Here is a 16656-nt window from a genome sequence, read left to right on the forward strand (position 1 = left end):
GCCCTCTTCTGGAGTGTCTGAAGACAGCTGCAGTGTACTTACATATAATAAATAAATAAATCTAAAAAAAAAAAAAAAAAAAAAAAGAGATGGGGAGTCACTATGTTCCCGAGGCTAGCCCTCCGCTGCTGGGCTCAAGCACTCTTTCTACCTTTGCCTCAGGGGCCACCTTGGTGCCAGGTGAAAAGATGGTTAATAATTAACTTGGATTTTTTTTGTTCTCTTCCTCAGGCAACAGTTGGCTATCTTGGCAGATTTAGTGAAAGATTTGCCATTGGAGTTTGACTTCCTCTTTTCACAGTCTCAGGCGGAAGTGATCTCTGGGAAACAGGAAGGTACTGAGCGGGGCTGGGCGGGGTGGGGCGGGGCGGAGCTGGGGCTCCTCAGCAGGTGTTTGGGATTTTTCTGTACGCGGCAAGGATTGGCTTGATTCAGCTGCATGGTCTTTTTGTTTGTTTGTTTTTGGTTTTTTGAGACAGGGTTTCTCTGTATAGCCCTGGCTGTCCTGGAACTCACTCTGTAGACCAGGCTGGCCTCAAACTCAGATCCGCCTCCCTCCACCTCCCAAGTGCTGGGAGTAAAGGCATGCCCAGTTTGCATGGTCTTTTTGTAGATTCTGCACGAGTGATCTGTTTCACATGGCTGCATCTAGAGGGCACACATATCTGGATTTAACAGTACTGAGCACCCTGCTTAGTATTTAATGATTCCAAATGGATCTTTGATTAGCTAGTTGCACTTTTGGAACATACAGCCCTAGGAGTTATGGATAGTTTACATTTAAGTGTGAAACAAGTTATTACATTAAGGTGTGGGGAGACCTTAACTCAAGGAGTAATTAGGCTGAGGTCCTTTTGTTTTGGGTTTTCCTTTTATTGCAATTACTGTGCAGTTCTCTTTCTTCCTTAATACACCACTGTATTGATATTCTCATGTGGCCCAGACACACCCAAAGTAATCATTTGCTACCACTTCTTTTCTGTCTTTGAGACAGGGTCTCACTGTGTAGCCCTTGCTGGTCAAGAACTTGCTGGCTGGCAATCCTCCTGTCTCCGCTACTTCTCTGAGATTACAGGCATGCTCCACTGTGCCCAGTTAGTCCCAGTTTTTGAAAGAAGGTGACCTTGGGCCTGGGGAGATGGCTCAGCTGGTAAAGGACTTGCCACACAAGCGTGCGGACCTGTGTTAGATCCCTCAGCACTCACATAAAAAGCCAGGTGTGGCAACATACACCTGTAATCCCAGAGCGGGGGAGGCAGAGACAGGGGAGTGACCGGAGCTTGCCGAGTAGCCAACCGAGCTGAATTGGTGAGGGAGCCTGCCTTCAAAACATAAGGTGGAGGTTGATTGAGGAAGATATGCCATTTTGATGTCTGGTCTACATACACACTGACAGACAGACAGACACACACACACACACACACACACTACACAAATAAAACACACAATCAAAGAAAATCATTTTTAAAGGAGGTGTTTTTATATGTCTTCTAGTTGCAGACCACCAAAGAGAAGAAATTTGTTTTTTAAAATTTAATCCTCAAATTTGCACTTTCTTCTTAATGGTCTATGTCTTTGCCAATATCTGCTTTTTTGTTTTTTGTTTTTGTTTTTGTTTTGTTTTGTTTTGTTTTGTTTTCTGTCCCGGCAATACCTCTCATGTATCTTGGTCACTCGAAACCTTTTCATTCCATGTTCCCATCCTTTTCATTCCAGTTGGTGTCTTTTCACTCCCTTGTGCAGTGACATTTTCCCGCTCTTTGTGTGCTAAATAAGTTTTATTATATCCACAAACATCATGGGATGATGGGTTCGGTCTATATCAGGAGAACATCATTTTTCTGTTTTGTTTTTTTTAAAGATTTATTTATTTATTATATGTAAGTACACTGAGGCTGTCTTCAGACACCCCAGAAGAGGGCATCAGATCTCATCATTGGTTGTGAGCCTTCATGTGGTTGCTGGGATTTTAACTCACGACCTTCAGAAGAGCAGTCGGCGCTCTTAACCGCTAAGCCATCTCTCCAGCCCGAGGTTTTTTGTTTTGTTTGTTTGTTTGTTTTGTTTTTTCAATTTTTTTGTTAAATACTTTCTTCATTTACATTTCAAATGCTATCCCAAAAGTCCCCTATACCCTCCCCCTGCCCTGCTCCCCTACCCACCCACTCCCACTTCTTGGCCCTGGTATTCCTCTGTACTGGGGCATATAAAGTTTGCAAGACCAAGGGTCCTCTCTTCCCAGTGATGGCTGACTAGGCCATCTTCTGCTACTTATGCAGCTAGAGACACGAGCTCTTGTTTTTTTAAGTAGGCAATTACTCTCATCTGGCATACATTCAACTTTAAGATTAAGAGCAGCCAGCACTCTTTTAATCACGAGACCATCTCCCCAGTCTTTACTGTTTCTTTAAACATTTTATTCTATTCTTATTTCTTGAGCCTGTGCTCATGGCTTGTGGGTGAAGGTCCGCCTTCAGCAGCCATTGCTCTCCTTTGACAACAAGGGGGCCAGGAACTGAGCTCAGTGCATCAGACTTGGCTGCAAGTGTCTTTACCCACTGAGCCATCTCACTAGCCCTGGTTCCAATGTTTTCTTCTGCTTTGTACCACAGTCTTTATGCAGTACACTTGTCTTAAGCATCTTTATCTGATGAACGGTTCACTGACTCTCAATTATTAGTTTCTCAGTCAAAGCTTTGACATTGCAGTTTGCACTTGTCCCGTGTACATCAGCCAGTGGTCAGTCTGGGGCTGGGTGGCGAACTGTCCCACAACAGTTCCAACAGCCCTGAGTGTGTAGTATAGGGTCAGATCCATGCATGTGGGCTTTGGGGGTGAGAGATCCTTTCACAGCTGTACCCTGTGCTCTCGTGGCCCTCCTGATGCTTTCTGGTTCTTGATTTCACATTCACGCTCCTCTGCTTAGAAAAGCCGGTTTTCAGTTTGTCTCCCCTGCCAGGCCAGTACTGTGATGGCTTCTGCATCTAGAACAGCTCTTCCGGCCAAAAAGAATTCCTTCTCTTTAGCACTTTTAGTGCCTGCCCACCTATATCTTGTCTGTGGCAGGAATGCCCTGATAGGGAGGGACAGAATGAAACAGAGGCCAGCGAGGCCCATTGTGCTGGCTCATGGCTCTAATCCTTCCACTTGGAGACTGAGTCAGGAGGATTGCCTGAGTTTGAAGGTACATGGAGGGTGAATTGCGGGCTAGCCTGGGCTACCGAGTGAGACCGACAACAGAATGAAACAGTCTGGGAAGATGGCTCAGGAGAGTTTCTGTGATGTAAGCACAAGAAGCTAAGTTTGGATCCCCAGTGCTCACATAAAAACCAGATGTGAGCATGCCCCTGTAAACATGTCACTGGAGAGGCAGACATGAGATATGCCGGGGCTTGGTGGCCAGTCAGTATTGCTGAGTGAGTGAGTGCTAGGCTCAGGGAGTGGCCTTGCCTCCAAAAAGTAAGAGAACAACAGAGGAAGACGACACATGGACATAGACACAGATACACACAGACACAGACACACACAGATACACAGACACACACATACAAACATAGACACACTCAGAAAGACACACACACATTCTCAAAAAAGTAAGATAGAGAGCAATAGAGGAATATGACACACACCCAAACACAGACACACACACACATAAACACAGACAGAAACACATACAAACACAGACACACACACATAAACAGACAGACACATATCCAAACACAGATACACACCCAAACACAGACACACACACATTACACACAGACAGACAGAAACATATACAAACACAGACACACACACACACAAACAGACACACACACACACACACAGTCACACACACATAAACAGACAGGCACACATACAAACACAGATACAGACACACACACACCCACACAAACACACATAGACACATACATTCATATACACATACACATACATATAGACCAGGATGGCCTCAAATTCATAGTAATCCACCTGCCATTACCTCCTGAGTCCTGGGGTTAAAGGCATGTGCCACAAGCCTGGCCCTTATGCAGTTTTAAACATTTTGGGGGAGAGTTGTTTTTTTTGTTTTGTTTTGTTTTGTTTTGTTTTTTACAAGTACTTCCTATTCTTTGTAGAATTATTAGAAGTTACAAATAATTGTAGAAGGGGGGAAATCACATGATAAAAGATGTAGGTAGCTAGCATGCATGAGCCCCAGCACTGTTAGGGATGGGGCGGGCTACAGTGTGTCAGAGGGAGAGGGAGGCAGGGAAGAGAGAAAGCAAGATTTAAGGTCCATGCACGGCGAGTATGGAGTAGAATATTATGGTTCCTTTTATTTTTATCTTCTCAGGAAAAGGATAAGAAGGGCAGCCTGGGGAGGGTCTAAGTCTGGTCCATCAGCAGCAAATTATAGAGAGGCCATTTCCATTCTTCCTTAGGAGTTTATGCGTGGATCGGAATCAACTTTGTTCTGGGAAGATTTGACCATGAAGATGGTAAGTTCTGCCTTACGATGGTCTTCAAGGGTTGACTCTCCAAACTGTCAGTGGTGTGTCAGCGCTTCAGACTGTCGGTGGTGTGTAAGCTTTAATCAGTAATGTGTAAGCGCTTCAGACTGTCAGTAGTGTGTAAGCACTTCACACTATCAGTAGTGAGTAAGTGCTTTAATCAGTAGTGTGTAAGTGCTTCAGACTATCAGTATTGTGTAAGTGCTTCAAATTGTCAATACTGTGTCAGTGCTTGAAACCGCCAGTAGTGTGTAAGCGCTTGCTTTGAGGTTTCTTCTTCGTCGTCTTTTGTGGAAAGCTTCAGACATCTGTAAACGTGGAGTAGGTGATAAGATGAACATGGATGAACTCGCCAGCCAGTCCCAAACGTGGAATAGTTTACTGTTTTTTGTGTCTGCTCTCTTTCCACAGAACACATTTTTTTTAAATCTCTCATTGCTGCTGCTGTTGTTTAAGCATTATTTATTGTATGTGTATGTGACAAGACGGGAGTGAGCATGCCATTGGCGCCTGGGGAGAGGACAGCTAACTTGTCAGAGCTGGTTCTTGCCTATCCCTGGGATGCATAGTTGAAATACTAGATCTAAGTCATTTGCAAGAATTATTCACTGTAGAATTACACTTAGTAATTAGATTAATTTATTTTAGTTGCTTTCAAATAAAAAGTCAGAGCTTTTACAGGATGGCTATGTTGCTGACCTGGCACTCTCTCTCTCACTCTCTCTCTCTCTCTCTCTCTCTCTCTCTCGTTTTGGTTTTGGGTATTTGAATCCTGTTGCTATATCAATGATATATTGATTTCAGAGTCAGACTCGGACACCTCTGTGGACTCAGCAGCAGGCCGCAGGAGGACAGTGGGGATCCTGGACATGGGAGGAGCCTCTCTCCAAATTGCCTACGAAGTTCCTACCTCAGCCTCTGACCTTCCTCCCAAACAGGTACTTTGCCGTGTATGGAAGTTCAGTTAGGAATGCCGGTACTGGTGAAGGAAGATCTCTATTTGAAGTTTGGGGTTTTTTTTTGGGGGGGGGGGTGGATCTCAATTTATGGCCATGGCTGGCCTTGAACTCATAGAAATCTGCCTGCCTTTGTCTTATTAAAGGCCTGTGTCTGCCACCACCCTGGCACTAGCCTGCATTATCCTGAGTATCAGGCTACTGGGCACTCCTTGGACATTCCAGACTCTGCTGCTTTCTCTGTGCCCCTGTACACACTGTGACAGTGACAGATGGCTTTTGCTAGACTTTAACTCTGATCCTAGGCCCAGATAAACAGATCACCTTCCATGAAGCCAGCATGGCTCCTTCTGAGGCCTTCACAAACGGGACTGACCCTGCTGGTCCCTATCTCACAGCCGTTATAGCAAGAGGCTACCTCCCTGAGCCTCACTGTTTGAAAGACATAATAGTGTGTGTCTTGTAAAGTTGTAAGGACATCAGGGTGTGAAGGCCTTAGCAAGTGGCCCAGTTTGTGGTAAGTGCTTGATACATCTTAGCAACTATAATTAATACTGTGTATAAGTCCCGGGTGCCATTCATACATAACCTTTCCCCTACTATTCCTTTCTCTCGGCTCTAAGAATATTTACCTCCGTGTCTGTGGGGGGTGGGGGGTGTGCACACATCTGGGTGCAGGTGTATGTGGGAAGCTAGAGGACAGCGTCTGGTGTCTTTCCCAATTGAGTGCAACCGTACTGTTTGAGACTGTCTCACTACACTTGGAACTTGTGTGCTAGACTGGCTAGTCAGCAAGTCCCAGAAATCCTTCTGTCCTCTCTTCCCCAACACGGGGATTATAGGCATGTACTGGCACACCCAGCTCTATGTGTGTGTGTGTGCATGTGTGCGTCTGTGTCTGTGTGTCTGCCTGTCTGTCTGTGTAAGTGTTTCTGTGTCTGCGGTGTGGGTGCTTGTGTAGGTAAGAGTGATCGTGGAGACCCAAGGTTGACATTACACACCTAGGTTTTCATGTGAGAACTGGAATCAAACTCAAGCTCTAATTCTGTGTGTGACAAGTACTTTACTGCCGGAGTCCCTGGCCCCTTAAAGAATATATTTTGCTGCTAACATCTATTTGTTTGTTTGCTTTGTGGCGCTGTGGATTCATCCCAGGGTCCTGCATATTCTAGGCAAGTGCTGTGCCAATGAATTGCATCTCCAAACCAAGAAGGTTAGGGGGAAGGTTCACCCTAGAGAGAAAAGGGAAGCATGCCTTTTAAGTGTGTACGTATGTATACGCAGGAGAAATGGAACATGCTAGCTCCATGGCCTCCAGAAGTCTATGGAGTCAACCAGTCGATGTCAGGCAGACCACAGCAGTCCTTGTGGTTTGTCACCCTCGGTGCTGTTGATATTTGGGGCTGAATGATGGTGTGTGGCTGGGTGTACTGTGGTGCTTAGCATGGCCCCTGGTTGAGACCCTCTTGCTATAACGGCTGTGAGGAGATAGGGACCAGCAGGGTCAGCTCCGTTTGTGAAGGCCTCAGAAGGAGCCATGCTGGCTTCATGGAAGGTGATCTGTTTACCTGGGCCTAGGATCAGAGTTGAAGTCTAGCAAAAGCCATCTGTCACTGTCACAATGTGTACAGGGGCACAGAGAAAGCAGCAGAGTCTGGGATGTCCAAGGAGTGCCCAGTAGCCTGATCCAGTGTAGGATTTCCAGGGGTGGTTCTGGGGAGAGAGGGTGAAATTGGACTGGGAGGAGTCTTGAGTGTTGTGGGGGGCTTGTTTTTTATTTCTGTCACTTGTCCAAAGTTTCAAGAAAGGTAGTCACACGAGCCTCTGTTCCATAGTCTGACAAACTCTCGGACGGTCCTTCCCAGCTGTAAGTTTTGTGGCCGGCCACATTGGCGGCTGTGTGGGTCAGAGCGGACAGTGTGGTCTTGAGACGGGGTCAGAGCATCTCTTCGGTCTTGTAGCTCTGAAGTCCTAAGACTTCATGAATTCACGTGACTCACACGTGTGCTCAATGAGTGTGAGCTGCCCAAGGAACAGCTATGTCTGAGTTCCCATGGGTGGGACTGTGAAGTTTACAGTCATGGACGTCCGTTCTGGGTTGGAGGTTGGGGAAACTGGAGTAATTCTGAGGCTTTCTAGTTGATATTGTTAGGATGTATTCAACAGCCGAACACATAGTTCTGATATTAAGGAATAAGTGGACGCGTGCCTGGGGGGTGTGAGATCAGAGATGTCCTGTGTGTGCAGATTCAGGAAGCAGCCAATCTGATGCAGACACAGCAGTGTAGCGACGCAAAGATGGATGCCTGTGCTTGGTTAAACAGCAAAGAATGCGCAACCATCACCCGGGATTCCAGAACGTTTTTCAACACTGCCAAAAGGAAAACCATATTCCTCGGCAGTTATCTCCTGCCATGCCATCTCCCTGTTGCTTTCTCTCATCTGGGGGTCTGCTTATCTGGATGTTTCATATAACGAGATCATGCAGTAGGCCCTTTACGTCCGACTCTCAGGAAAGCATTTGCCAGCCAATCGACGTTGTACTCTGTACCAGGGCACCGCTGGTTCTGGTGGCTGAGTAGCCTCGCGCTGAATGACCGTTCCGCGTTCCATCTATTCACTCAGCACTGGATGCACAGTTGAGCTGCGCCCACACTTTTAGGCTGTTGTGGGTAGCAGTGCTGTGACTATTCAGGAACACGCTTTTGTGTATACGTACGTTTTTAGGTGTCTTGGGTACATCTAGGAGTAGAGTTGCTAGGCGCAGCAGTATGTTCACAGATTTAAAATACTACAATTCAAATAGCTATTGCCACTTTGCAATAATACGCATTGAAAGAATGACACACAAAGCGCATTGGGATGGTCACTCTTGGCAGGGGGTAGGGGTGGGATCAGGTATGAGGAAGAACAGGAATAATTAGAACAAAAGAGGGGCTTCGCTGTGGCATGGGACCACGAGCCCAGGGACATAATGCAGCCCTGCATTTAAACTTAAAAACCAAACTCAAGGCCCGGGTGGGGGCGCACGCCTTTAGTCCCAGCACTTGGGAGGCAGAGACAGGTGAATCTCTCTGAGTTTGAGGCTAGCCTGGTCTACATAGTGAGTATCAAGCCAGCCAGGGTTACACAGTGAGACCCTGTGTGAAACAAAAGAATGAATATACAGAAATACACCCAAACAGCAACCTCCCCCCCACCCCCCTATTTTGAAAATAAAACTGAATTTTCCCATTGCCCAGGCCTGTCGCAGGAATTAGTAAAGCTTCCTGAATAGTTTTAGACAAGGTCATAAAATAGATCTCACAATGATCTGATTTTTAAAAATATTTATTTATTTATTTAATGTATGTGGGTACACTGTTGCTGTCTTATTTATTTATTTATTTAATGTATGTGGGTACACTGTTGCTGTCTTTCTTATTTATTTATTTATTTATTTATTTAATGTATGTGGGTACACTGTTGCTGTCTTCAGACACACCAGAAGAGGGCATCGGACCCCATTGCAGAAGGTTGTGAGCCACCACGTGGTTGCTGGGAATTGAACTCGGGACCTCCTTCAGTGCACGGCCACACCCCATGGAACCGCACTGCCCACGTTCAGCATGGGTCCTCTCTCCTCAGTTAAACCTCTTGGGAAATGACCTCACAGACACACACAGGGCCTTGCTCCCTACATCAAATGGTCTTTGAATCTGCAATCCTCCTGCCTCAGCTGCGGTTAGTGCCAGGATTCCAAGAGTACTTTACTGAGCCCGTTTTAAAGAGGAGCCATAGAGGCAGAGTCCACTGTGTTCACCACGCCACTGCCCTCTGAAAAAGGAGCTGAAACTCTCTTCTTCTTCTCTGGATGTTGCATTATAGGAAGAAGCTGCCAAGATCCTGCTGGCCGAGTTCAACCTGGGCTGTGACGCTCAGCACACGGAGCACGTGTACAGGGTTTATGTCACCACCTTCCTGGGCTTTGGTGGCAACTTTGCCCGGCAGCGCTATGAAGATCTCGTGCTAAATGAAACGCTTAACAAAAACAGGTACAGTGTCACCAGGCTGCAGCCGTTAGGAAGAAACGGTAGCACGCAGCTATGATGGCTAGGTCTGCTTCCTCCTTCCCAGCAGCATCTCCAGGGACCCTGTTAGCCCCTGCTCTGCAAGGCTATATTCTGCTCTTTAGCAAGAAGCCTGGCTTTGCTGTATACCACGGCCACGCCTGACATCCCGAGATGTGTGCACTAGGAAGAGCCGTTAAGCCCTCTCGTGTGGGAGTTAAGGTTTGCTTGTCTGCAATTAAACTTAACAAGTAGGTAAAGTTAACGAGATTGCCTTTAAAATCGTGTCTCGAGTTTTGACTAGCCAGTTGTTCATCCGGAATTGCCATGATCACAGATTTCTTTAAAAAGGTTGTGTGTTTGGAAATGTATAGGTGCCTGCAGATATCAGAAGGGGGTGCTGGGTCCCCAGGAGCTGGAGTTACAGTTGGTTGGGAGCCTTCTCATGTGGGTCCTGGGAACCGGTCTTGGGTGCTCTCCCAAAGGAGGAAGAACCCTGAAGAACATCTGAGCACCAAGATCTCCAAGCTCCAAGTTCACTGACTTTTTCATTTGACTACCTGGAGACCATGATGAATAGCTATGAAGTAATTGTTCTTTTTTTTTTTTTAATTTTTTTTTAAGATTTATTTATATATTATATGTAAGTACACTGTAGCTGTCTTCAGACACACCAGAAGAGGGCGTCAGATCTCATTTCAGGTAGTTGTGAGCCACCATGTGGTTGCTGGGATTTGAACTCTGGACCTTTGGAAGAACAGTCAGGTGCTCTTACCCACTGAGCCATCTCACCAGCCCGAAGTAATTGTTCTTAGTTGTTTTGATTAAAATCTTTTTTTTTAGTCATTGTGCATTGAGGAAGATACATAAACAATGGTTATTTTCTACCAAAAAATTATCTACATACATAGATTTAGCAAGAAACAGTAACCCAAAGAGGCACGGGTGTATCCCACGTACAATAACTTCTCCGTGGCAGCTCTCTCATACGTAGAAAATGTTGAAGAAAATGCCGTGTCATCAGTCTTTTTAATTATTTAAGTCTCCATCACCAAGAGGTCGCAGAGTCGGGGGAGGGGGTGTGTGTGCAGGTGTTGTGGGTGATTGCACGAATATCGAAGTGTTTGTGTTAGTCCTAGGCAAGCTGACTTGAGCTGGGGTGCTGCCGCGATGCCTGGAGAACCCTGGCTCAGCGGGCTCACGGTGGAGAACCCTGGCTTGGTGGGCTCTCGGTGGGCCTACTGGTTCTGCAGGGCACATGGTGGGGAACCCTGGCTTTGTGGGGCTCACCTGTGGGGGGGCCCTGGCTCTGCAGGCTCTCGGTGACCTCAGTTTCAGGAGCCGCTGCGCTCCCCTCCCCTGCAGTCTTGTGCTCTCTCTTCCCTTGCTGGGCTGCATCATTTCCTATGCTGTGGTACTTCCTGGCTAAGCTCTGAAGTTGCCTACTTTAGGATTTAGGTCAAAGTGTGGCTCCTGTAGCTGCCAATCTACCAGACAGACCTATCTTCCTGGCTGGTTCTTGCTTCTTCATGAGTTTCTCTGTGGTTAGTGATGTGTCCATTCGTTCACAGCTGCCTCCTCAGGAGCTGATAGCAGACAACTACAATTGTCAGTGGTCTCCATGGGACTTCCATACTTGGCCAGATCAGCATATTTATCTCCTTGGTAATAAGATCACTAGACAAGTATAGATTAGAGTAATAGATGTGTGATGCCCCTCCCCCACTTAGAGGCTGAGGGGCTCATGTCTCAGTCCCTGGAGGTGGTCCTCTGCCTGCTCTGTCCACTCAACACTCACTCAGGGCCAGATGTCACCGCTGGGACATGGCCATGGTTCCTTCTTTAGAAAGCCCTTCCCCCTTGAGCGCACGTGTATATATATGCGCGTGCGTTTGTGTGTGTGTGTGTGTGTGTGTGTGTGTGTACGTGGCTGGCCTTGGATGTCGTGTGAATGCAGGCATGTGTGAGTCATCAGACATGTGGCCTTGGATGTGAGTCCTCATCACCTTCCCCTTGTTTGAGATCAGGGTCTCTCTTTTGTCACCGCTCTACAGGCAGTGGGACCTGGAGCCGATAAATGAGGCAGACAAGTCTCATGCCATAGCCGACTTTATTCAGAGCCTCAGACAGCTATCCTCCGAGGGTTAAGAAAGGTCACGGGTAAATCTGTCATGAGTTCAAACTGTGTACCATCAGGAAGACACACCCATGTGACAAAACCGTAGTTTTCCATAGAGGCATTTAAAGGGGCGTTTAAACATTCAATTGAATAAAGCTAGCAATAACGCTAGTAACGGATAATTTCAAGTAAGTGCACTCCTATCTGTGCACCTGGGAGGAACACAAAAACACATCCCAAGAACAAGCCTGTGTTTTAAAGAAACTGGGGGTTACAAGACTCTCGTCCGGTTGGTTTTCTTGGAGTGTTCTGAGGAGCGCTCGGAAGTCTCTTCACCTGACTCCGTCCCTGTTCCGTGTTCCGACAGTCCCACTGCTGTGCACATCATGCTCGCTCGCCCGTTAGCTTCAGGGACTTTTCCATCTGCTTCCTTCCCATCTCCCTGACAGGCACTGGGCCTACAGTCAGTCTCATGCCACCTGATGTGGCTGGTCCGTGTGTTCCGGGGATTCAGACTCACACAGTCACGCTTGTGCGTCTGGTGCCCTACCTACTGAGCCACCTCTCCAGCCGCCGGCTGTGCGTTAACCAGGAGCTCCATGCAGCTTTCAGGGGTGCGTGGGAATGGAGGCCCTTGGGGAGAACTGCGGACTCCCAGCTGTTTGACCCAACGCTGGGAAATACAAGTTCACGATAGGGTTGAGGGAAAGGCATCACTGGTACAGCTCTTTTTTTTTCTAAACCTAATTAAAAAATTTTTTTTTAATTAATCATTCCATTTGTTTACACCTAAATGATATCCCAGTTATCCCTCCACAATTCCCCCATCTCATCCTCTCTTTCCCCCATCCCCTTTCCCTCTATGAGAGTGCTCCCCCATCTAGTACGCACTCCCTCCCCACTGCTCCAGCATCCCCCTACGCTGGGGCTGGGGCATTAAACCTCCACAAGACCAAGGGCCTCCCCTCCCACTGATGTCCGACAAGGCCATCGTCTGCTACCCTATACGTATCTGGAGCCATGGATCCTTCCCTGCACACTCCCTAGCTGGTGGTCTAGTCCCTGGGAGCTCTGAGTGATCCAAGCCAGCCAGCATTGTTCTTCCTATGGGGTTGCAATCCCCCTCTGCTCCTCCATCTACCCCATTGGGTCCCTGAGCTCAGATGGCTGGCTGCGGGCATCTGGATTGGCCAGGTGCTGGCAGAGCTATGCACATGCTGCTGCTGCACAGTTATGCTCTATTCAGTCATCGTTGCTGGGACTGTCGTGAAACATCAGGGATTTGTGGTGTGGACTGTAGTCCTCAGGTCAGGTTCAGCGGTGTCACTTTCTGTCTGTCTTTGTCGTTGTGACAGACTGCTGGGCCAGAAGACAGGCCTGAGTCCTGACAATCCCTTTCTGGACCCCTGCCTGCCCGTGGGACTCACAGATATGGTGAAGAGGAACAGCCAGGTCCTTCACTTCCGAGGAAAGGGAGACTGGACCAGTTGTCGGACAATGCTGAGCCCCCTGCTGGCCCGCTCCAACACCAGCCAGGCCTCACTGAACGGTATTTACCAGTCCCCAATCGACTTCAACAACAGCGAGTTCTACGGCTTCTCAGAGTTCTTCTACTGCACTGAGGATGTGCTGCGCATCGGTGGCCGCTACCATGGGCCCACATTTGCCAAGGCTGCTCAGGTAACTCGTTAAGAGTCAAGATGACTCATACTGGCACCTGGCATTTATTGGATGTCCTCCTTTGTGCCAGGCAGGCTTTGCTTGCATGATCTCACCTGAGGCTTTACAAGGGCCTATGAACCTCATTTTATAGAGGAGAAAGTGAACTCTGAGGTTAAGGGGCCGTCTCTGTTAAACTGCCTCCTGATGCTTAGGTTACCGTGGATGTATTATACCAAGGTATAAAAATGTCCTAATGGTGACCTGTTAGCTTTTCTTCTCACTTCTATGACATTTGTGGATCAAAAGTGCCATTTTGTATATTTCCCCCTTTGTAGGTGTCTGACTTGTAATGTGTGCTTGGTAGACAGGCCTGGTTTTCTTCTCTTGGTCAGAACTATTAAGAGGCCAGAATCAGGGCTGGAGCCATGACTAAGTGACTGAGCAATGTCCTTCCAGAGGACAAGAGCTCGCTTCCCAGGGTCTATGTGAGGTAGCTTACAACAAACTCCTGTAAACATCCACAGGGCCATGGTGCCATTTTCTGGTCTCCTTGGGCACTCCCACACATGTGACACACACTTACTGCCCCCAGAGATAATTTTAAAAGAGGCCAGAATGGTATGGGGTCATTGGTAGAAGGTGTTGTAAACCCCATGATGGTAGAGATATTTAAGTGAAAGACCAGAAATTCACTTTGCACATAAGTAGAACCTGAGCGTCCTACAGACTCGCATCTCTTGTCACCTGCACAGCTACAGGTTTGACCAGCACTCGGTACCTCTGCTGCAGTTTAGAGGCTGTTAATCAAAATGGTTGGTATTCTCATTTTATTTTTTGTTATTGTTTTTGAGAGAGTCTCACTGTGTTGCCCTGGCTAGCCTGGGAATTTGCTACATAAGACTGGGCTGGCCTCCTTATCTCTGCCTCTCAAGTGCTGGGATGAAAGGCTTGTGTCACCACCACCTGGTTTTGTTGGTCAACTAGAAAAAGATAACCGTAACAAAATACTTGCAAGGTTCAACTTTAAAGAGAAGAAATGTTTTTTCTGCCTCACAGTTGGAGGGCTCCAGTCCAGGTCACCCGACTCCCTTGCTTTGGGCACACCGTGGTGGAAATGCAAGGCTGAGCAGAAATGTTTTCATCATGCACTTGGGAGCAAAGAGTGCAGAGGGCGTGGCATCCTAGTTGTGCCGATCATTTCCCAGAACTAGAGCGCCCCTGGGTGAGGTCGGAGAATTTGCCTGTGGTTTTGTGCTGCACTGTGTCTCTGTGCTTGTTCCAGGATTACTGTGGCATGGCGTGGCCGGTGCTAGCCCAGAGATTCAAGAACGGCCTCTTTTCTTCACACGCAGACGAGCATCGACTCAAGTAAATCAGTTTCTCTTCTTCTACTTTCGATACGGTCTTAACGCATGGGTGGCCGATTATAATGGAGAATCACTGATTGGATATTAGGCTGAAGGAGAATTTGATTATTTCGGATTGTGGCTTTCTGGAAGACCAAACAGTGAGCCCATTTCTGTGGCAGAAAACCAATGGTTAACAAAGAACACTCTCTCCAAGTGATGCAATGGCAACAGTGATGACCTATTTATATATTTATGTAGCTATGTTTTAAATGTATGAGTGCTCTGTCTGCATGTACACCTGCATGCCAGGTGAGGGCATCAGATCCCAGTGTAAATGATTGTGAGCCATCATGTGGTTACTGGCAATTGAACTCAGGATCTCTGGAAGAGCAGCCAGTGTTCTTAACCACAGAGCCATCTCACCAGCCTGACCTTTGTTATTGTAAACATCTTATTATAGAAAATTAACCAAAAAGTAGAAAGAACCTAGTTTCAGCAACTGTCAACATTTTGTCAAGAATTTGTTATCCTCCCATATTTAAATGTTTAGTTTGAAAAAAGTCAAAGATGCTGGGCATGGTGATGCACGCCTTTAATCCCAGCACTCAGAAGGCAGAGGCAGGCAGATTTCTGAGTTTGAGGCCACCCAGTTCTACAGAATGAGTTCCAGGACAGCCAGGGCTACACAGAGAAAAAAGAAGAGAAAAGAAAAGACAGATTCGGAGGAATAAACATAAAATAGTGCAGTGTCCCTCTGTGTGCCTGTCAATGCTCCCTGATGACAGTGATCCTGCCATTTGTCTCCATTTATGCGAGTCATAGACATTGTACAAACACAGCATTGCTGTTAAGGATGTTCTCTAAAGACAGGGATCTTGAAAATCAAAACAGGAGAAAACCATAGCCCCTGGGGCTGCAGTGAGGCTCTCCCCAGAGGTGAGAAGATGAAGCAGGAAGAGAGGCCAGCCAATGATATCTGATAGAAACACATGGCTTCCTACAAAAGAATGCATTGCGGTTCCCCTTTTCTTTATATTTTCTAAAGCTTCGTGAACTTTCTTCCCATAACGCAGGTATCAGTGTTTTAAGTCAGCTTGGATGTACGAAGTCCTGCACGAGGGGTTCCACTTCCCCTACGACTACCCAAACCTGCAGACAGCGCAGCTGGTGTATGACCGAGAGGTGCAGTGGACGCTGGGAGCAATTCTGTATAAAACCCGATTCCTGCCTCTCAGGTAAAGTCAGCTTTCCAAGCTGCTGCCTTGACATCAGGGGATGTTAAGTTGATGCCTTAGGTTTCTCCAGTGAACCACTTTACCTCCCCAACAGCCAGAGAATAATTCTATTGTGCCTTCCATCTGAGCCACTGTTCCAGTGAGGCATGCTGGGACAGAAAGGACGAGATAGATCTATCTGGAATCCCTTCCTCGACGTGGCCATGTCAGAAAAACACCTGTATTTGTCCTCCGACGGACTGGTCCTTAGAATTGGGCTCACACTACACATTTGTAGAATACTACTGACGACCTAAAATGTCAGTCTTAAGTTAGTCTGGGAAACATATTTGACGGGGAGTTGACAGAGGCTGACTGGGAAAACCTTTCCCAGTGAGTAGACTCCTTCTCAACATGGTGTTAATGACCCGGCACAGTCTGTGGTCATCTAGCATTACAAGAAGGACCCAACATGCTTCCAGGGCAGGTATTTAGAGCCAGCTGTGGGAGGCCTGTGCCTTGCCACTGTGGCCCGTGAGGTCTTTGGGACAGGTTTTGTCTTCCCTAGAACAGGTTCAGATAAAATAAGAAGAATTTTTACTCAGTTGTGCCTTTTTCTCTAAACTCTGTTATTGGGAAGCAGACAGGGGACAGATGTAAGGGAAGTGGGCTGCGTGGCACAGTGTGGGACCAGAGTGTGCACCACCTAGAGTACCCATGCTTGTCACTCTGGGTGCTACCTGTCCCAGCATTTGCCAGTTCCTGTTTGGCCAGAGGAATCAGAAATCCGTATTTTATATGAAATGTTCCCATT

General features: G+C 47.2%; 1 protein-coding gene across 1 annotated transcript in view; it reads left to right on the forward strand.

Moving 5' to 3' along the window:
* The window catches only part of Entpd7 (ectonucleoside triphosphate diphosphohydrolase 7), a 40171-nt gene that overhangs the window by 21224 nt on the left and 2291 nt on the right, over positions 1-16656 (forward strand). The window contains exons 6-12 of the mRNA XM_021151868.1: positions 232-335; positions 4425-4481; positions 5298-5431; positions 9317-9483; positions 12973-13297; positions 14562-14647; positions 15702-15863. Coding sequence (XP_021007527.1) covers positions 232-335; positions 4425-4481; positions 5298-5431; positions 9317-9483; positions 12973-13297; positions 14562-14647; positions 15702-15863 — 1035 coding nt within the window. The remainder of the gene's footprint in view (positions 1-231; positions 336-4424; positions 4482-5297; positions 5432-9316; positions 9484-12972; positions 13298-14561; positions 14648-15701; positions 15864-16656) is intronic.

Source organism: Mus caroli, chromosome 19, assembly GCF_900094665.2.
Source record: "Mus caroli chromosome 19, CAROLI_EIJ_v1.1, whole genome shotgun sequence".
Taxonomy (NCBI): domain Eukaryota; kingdom Metazoa; phylum Chordata; class Mammalia; order Rodentia; family Muridae; genus Mus; species Mus caroli.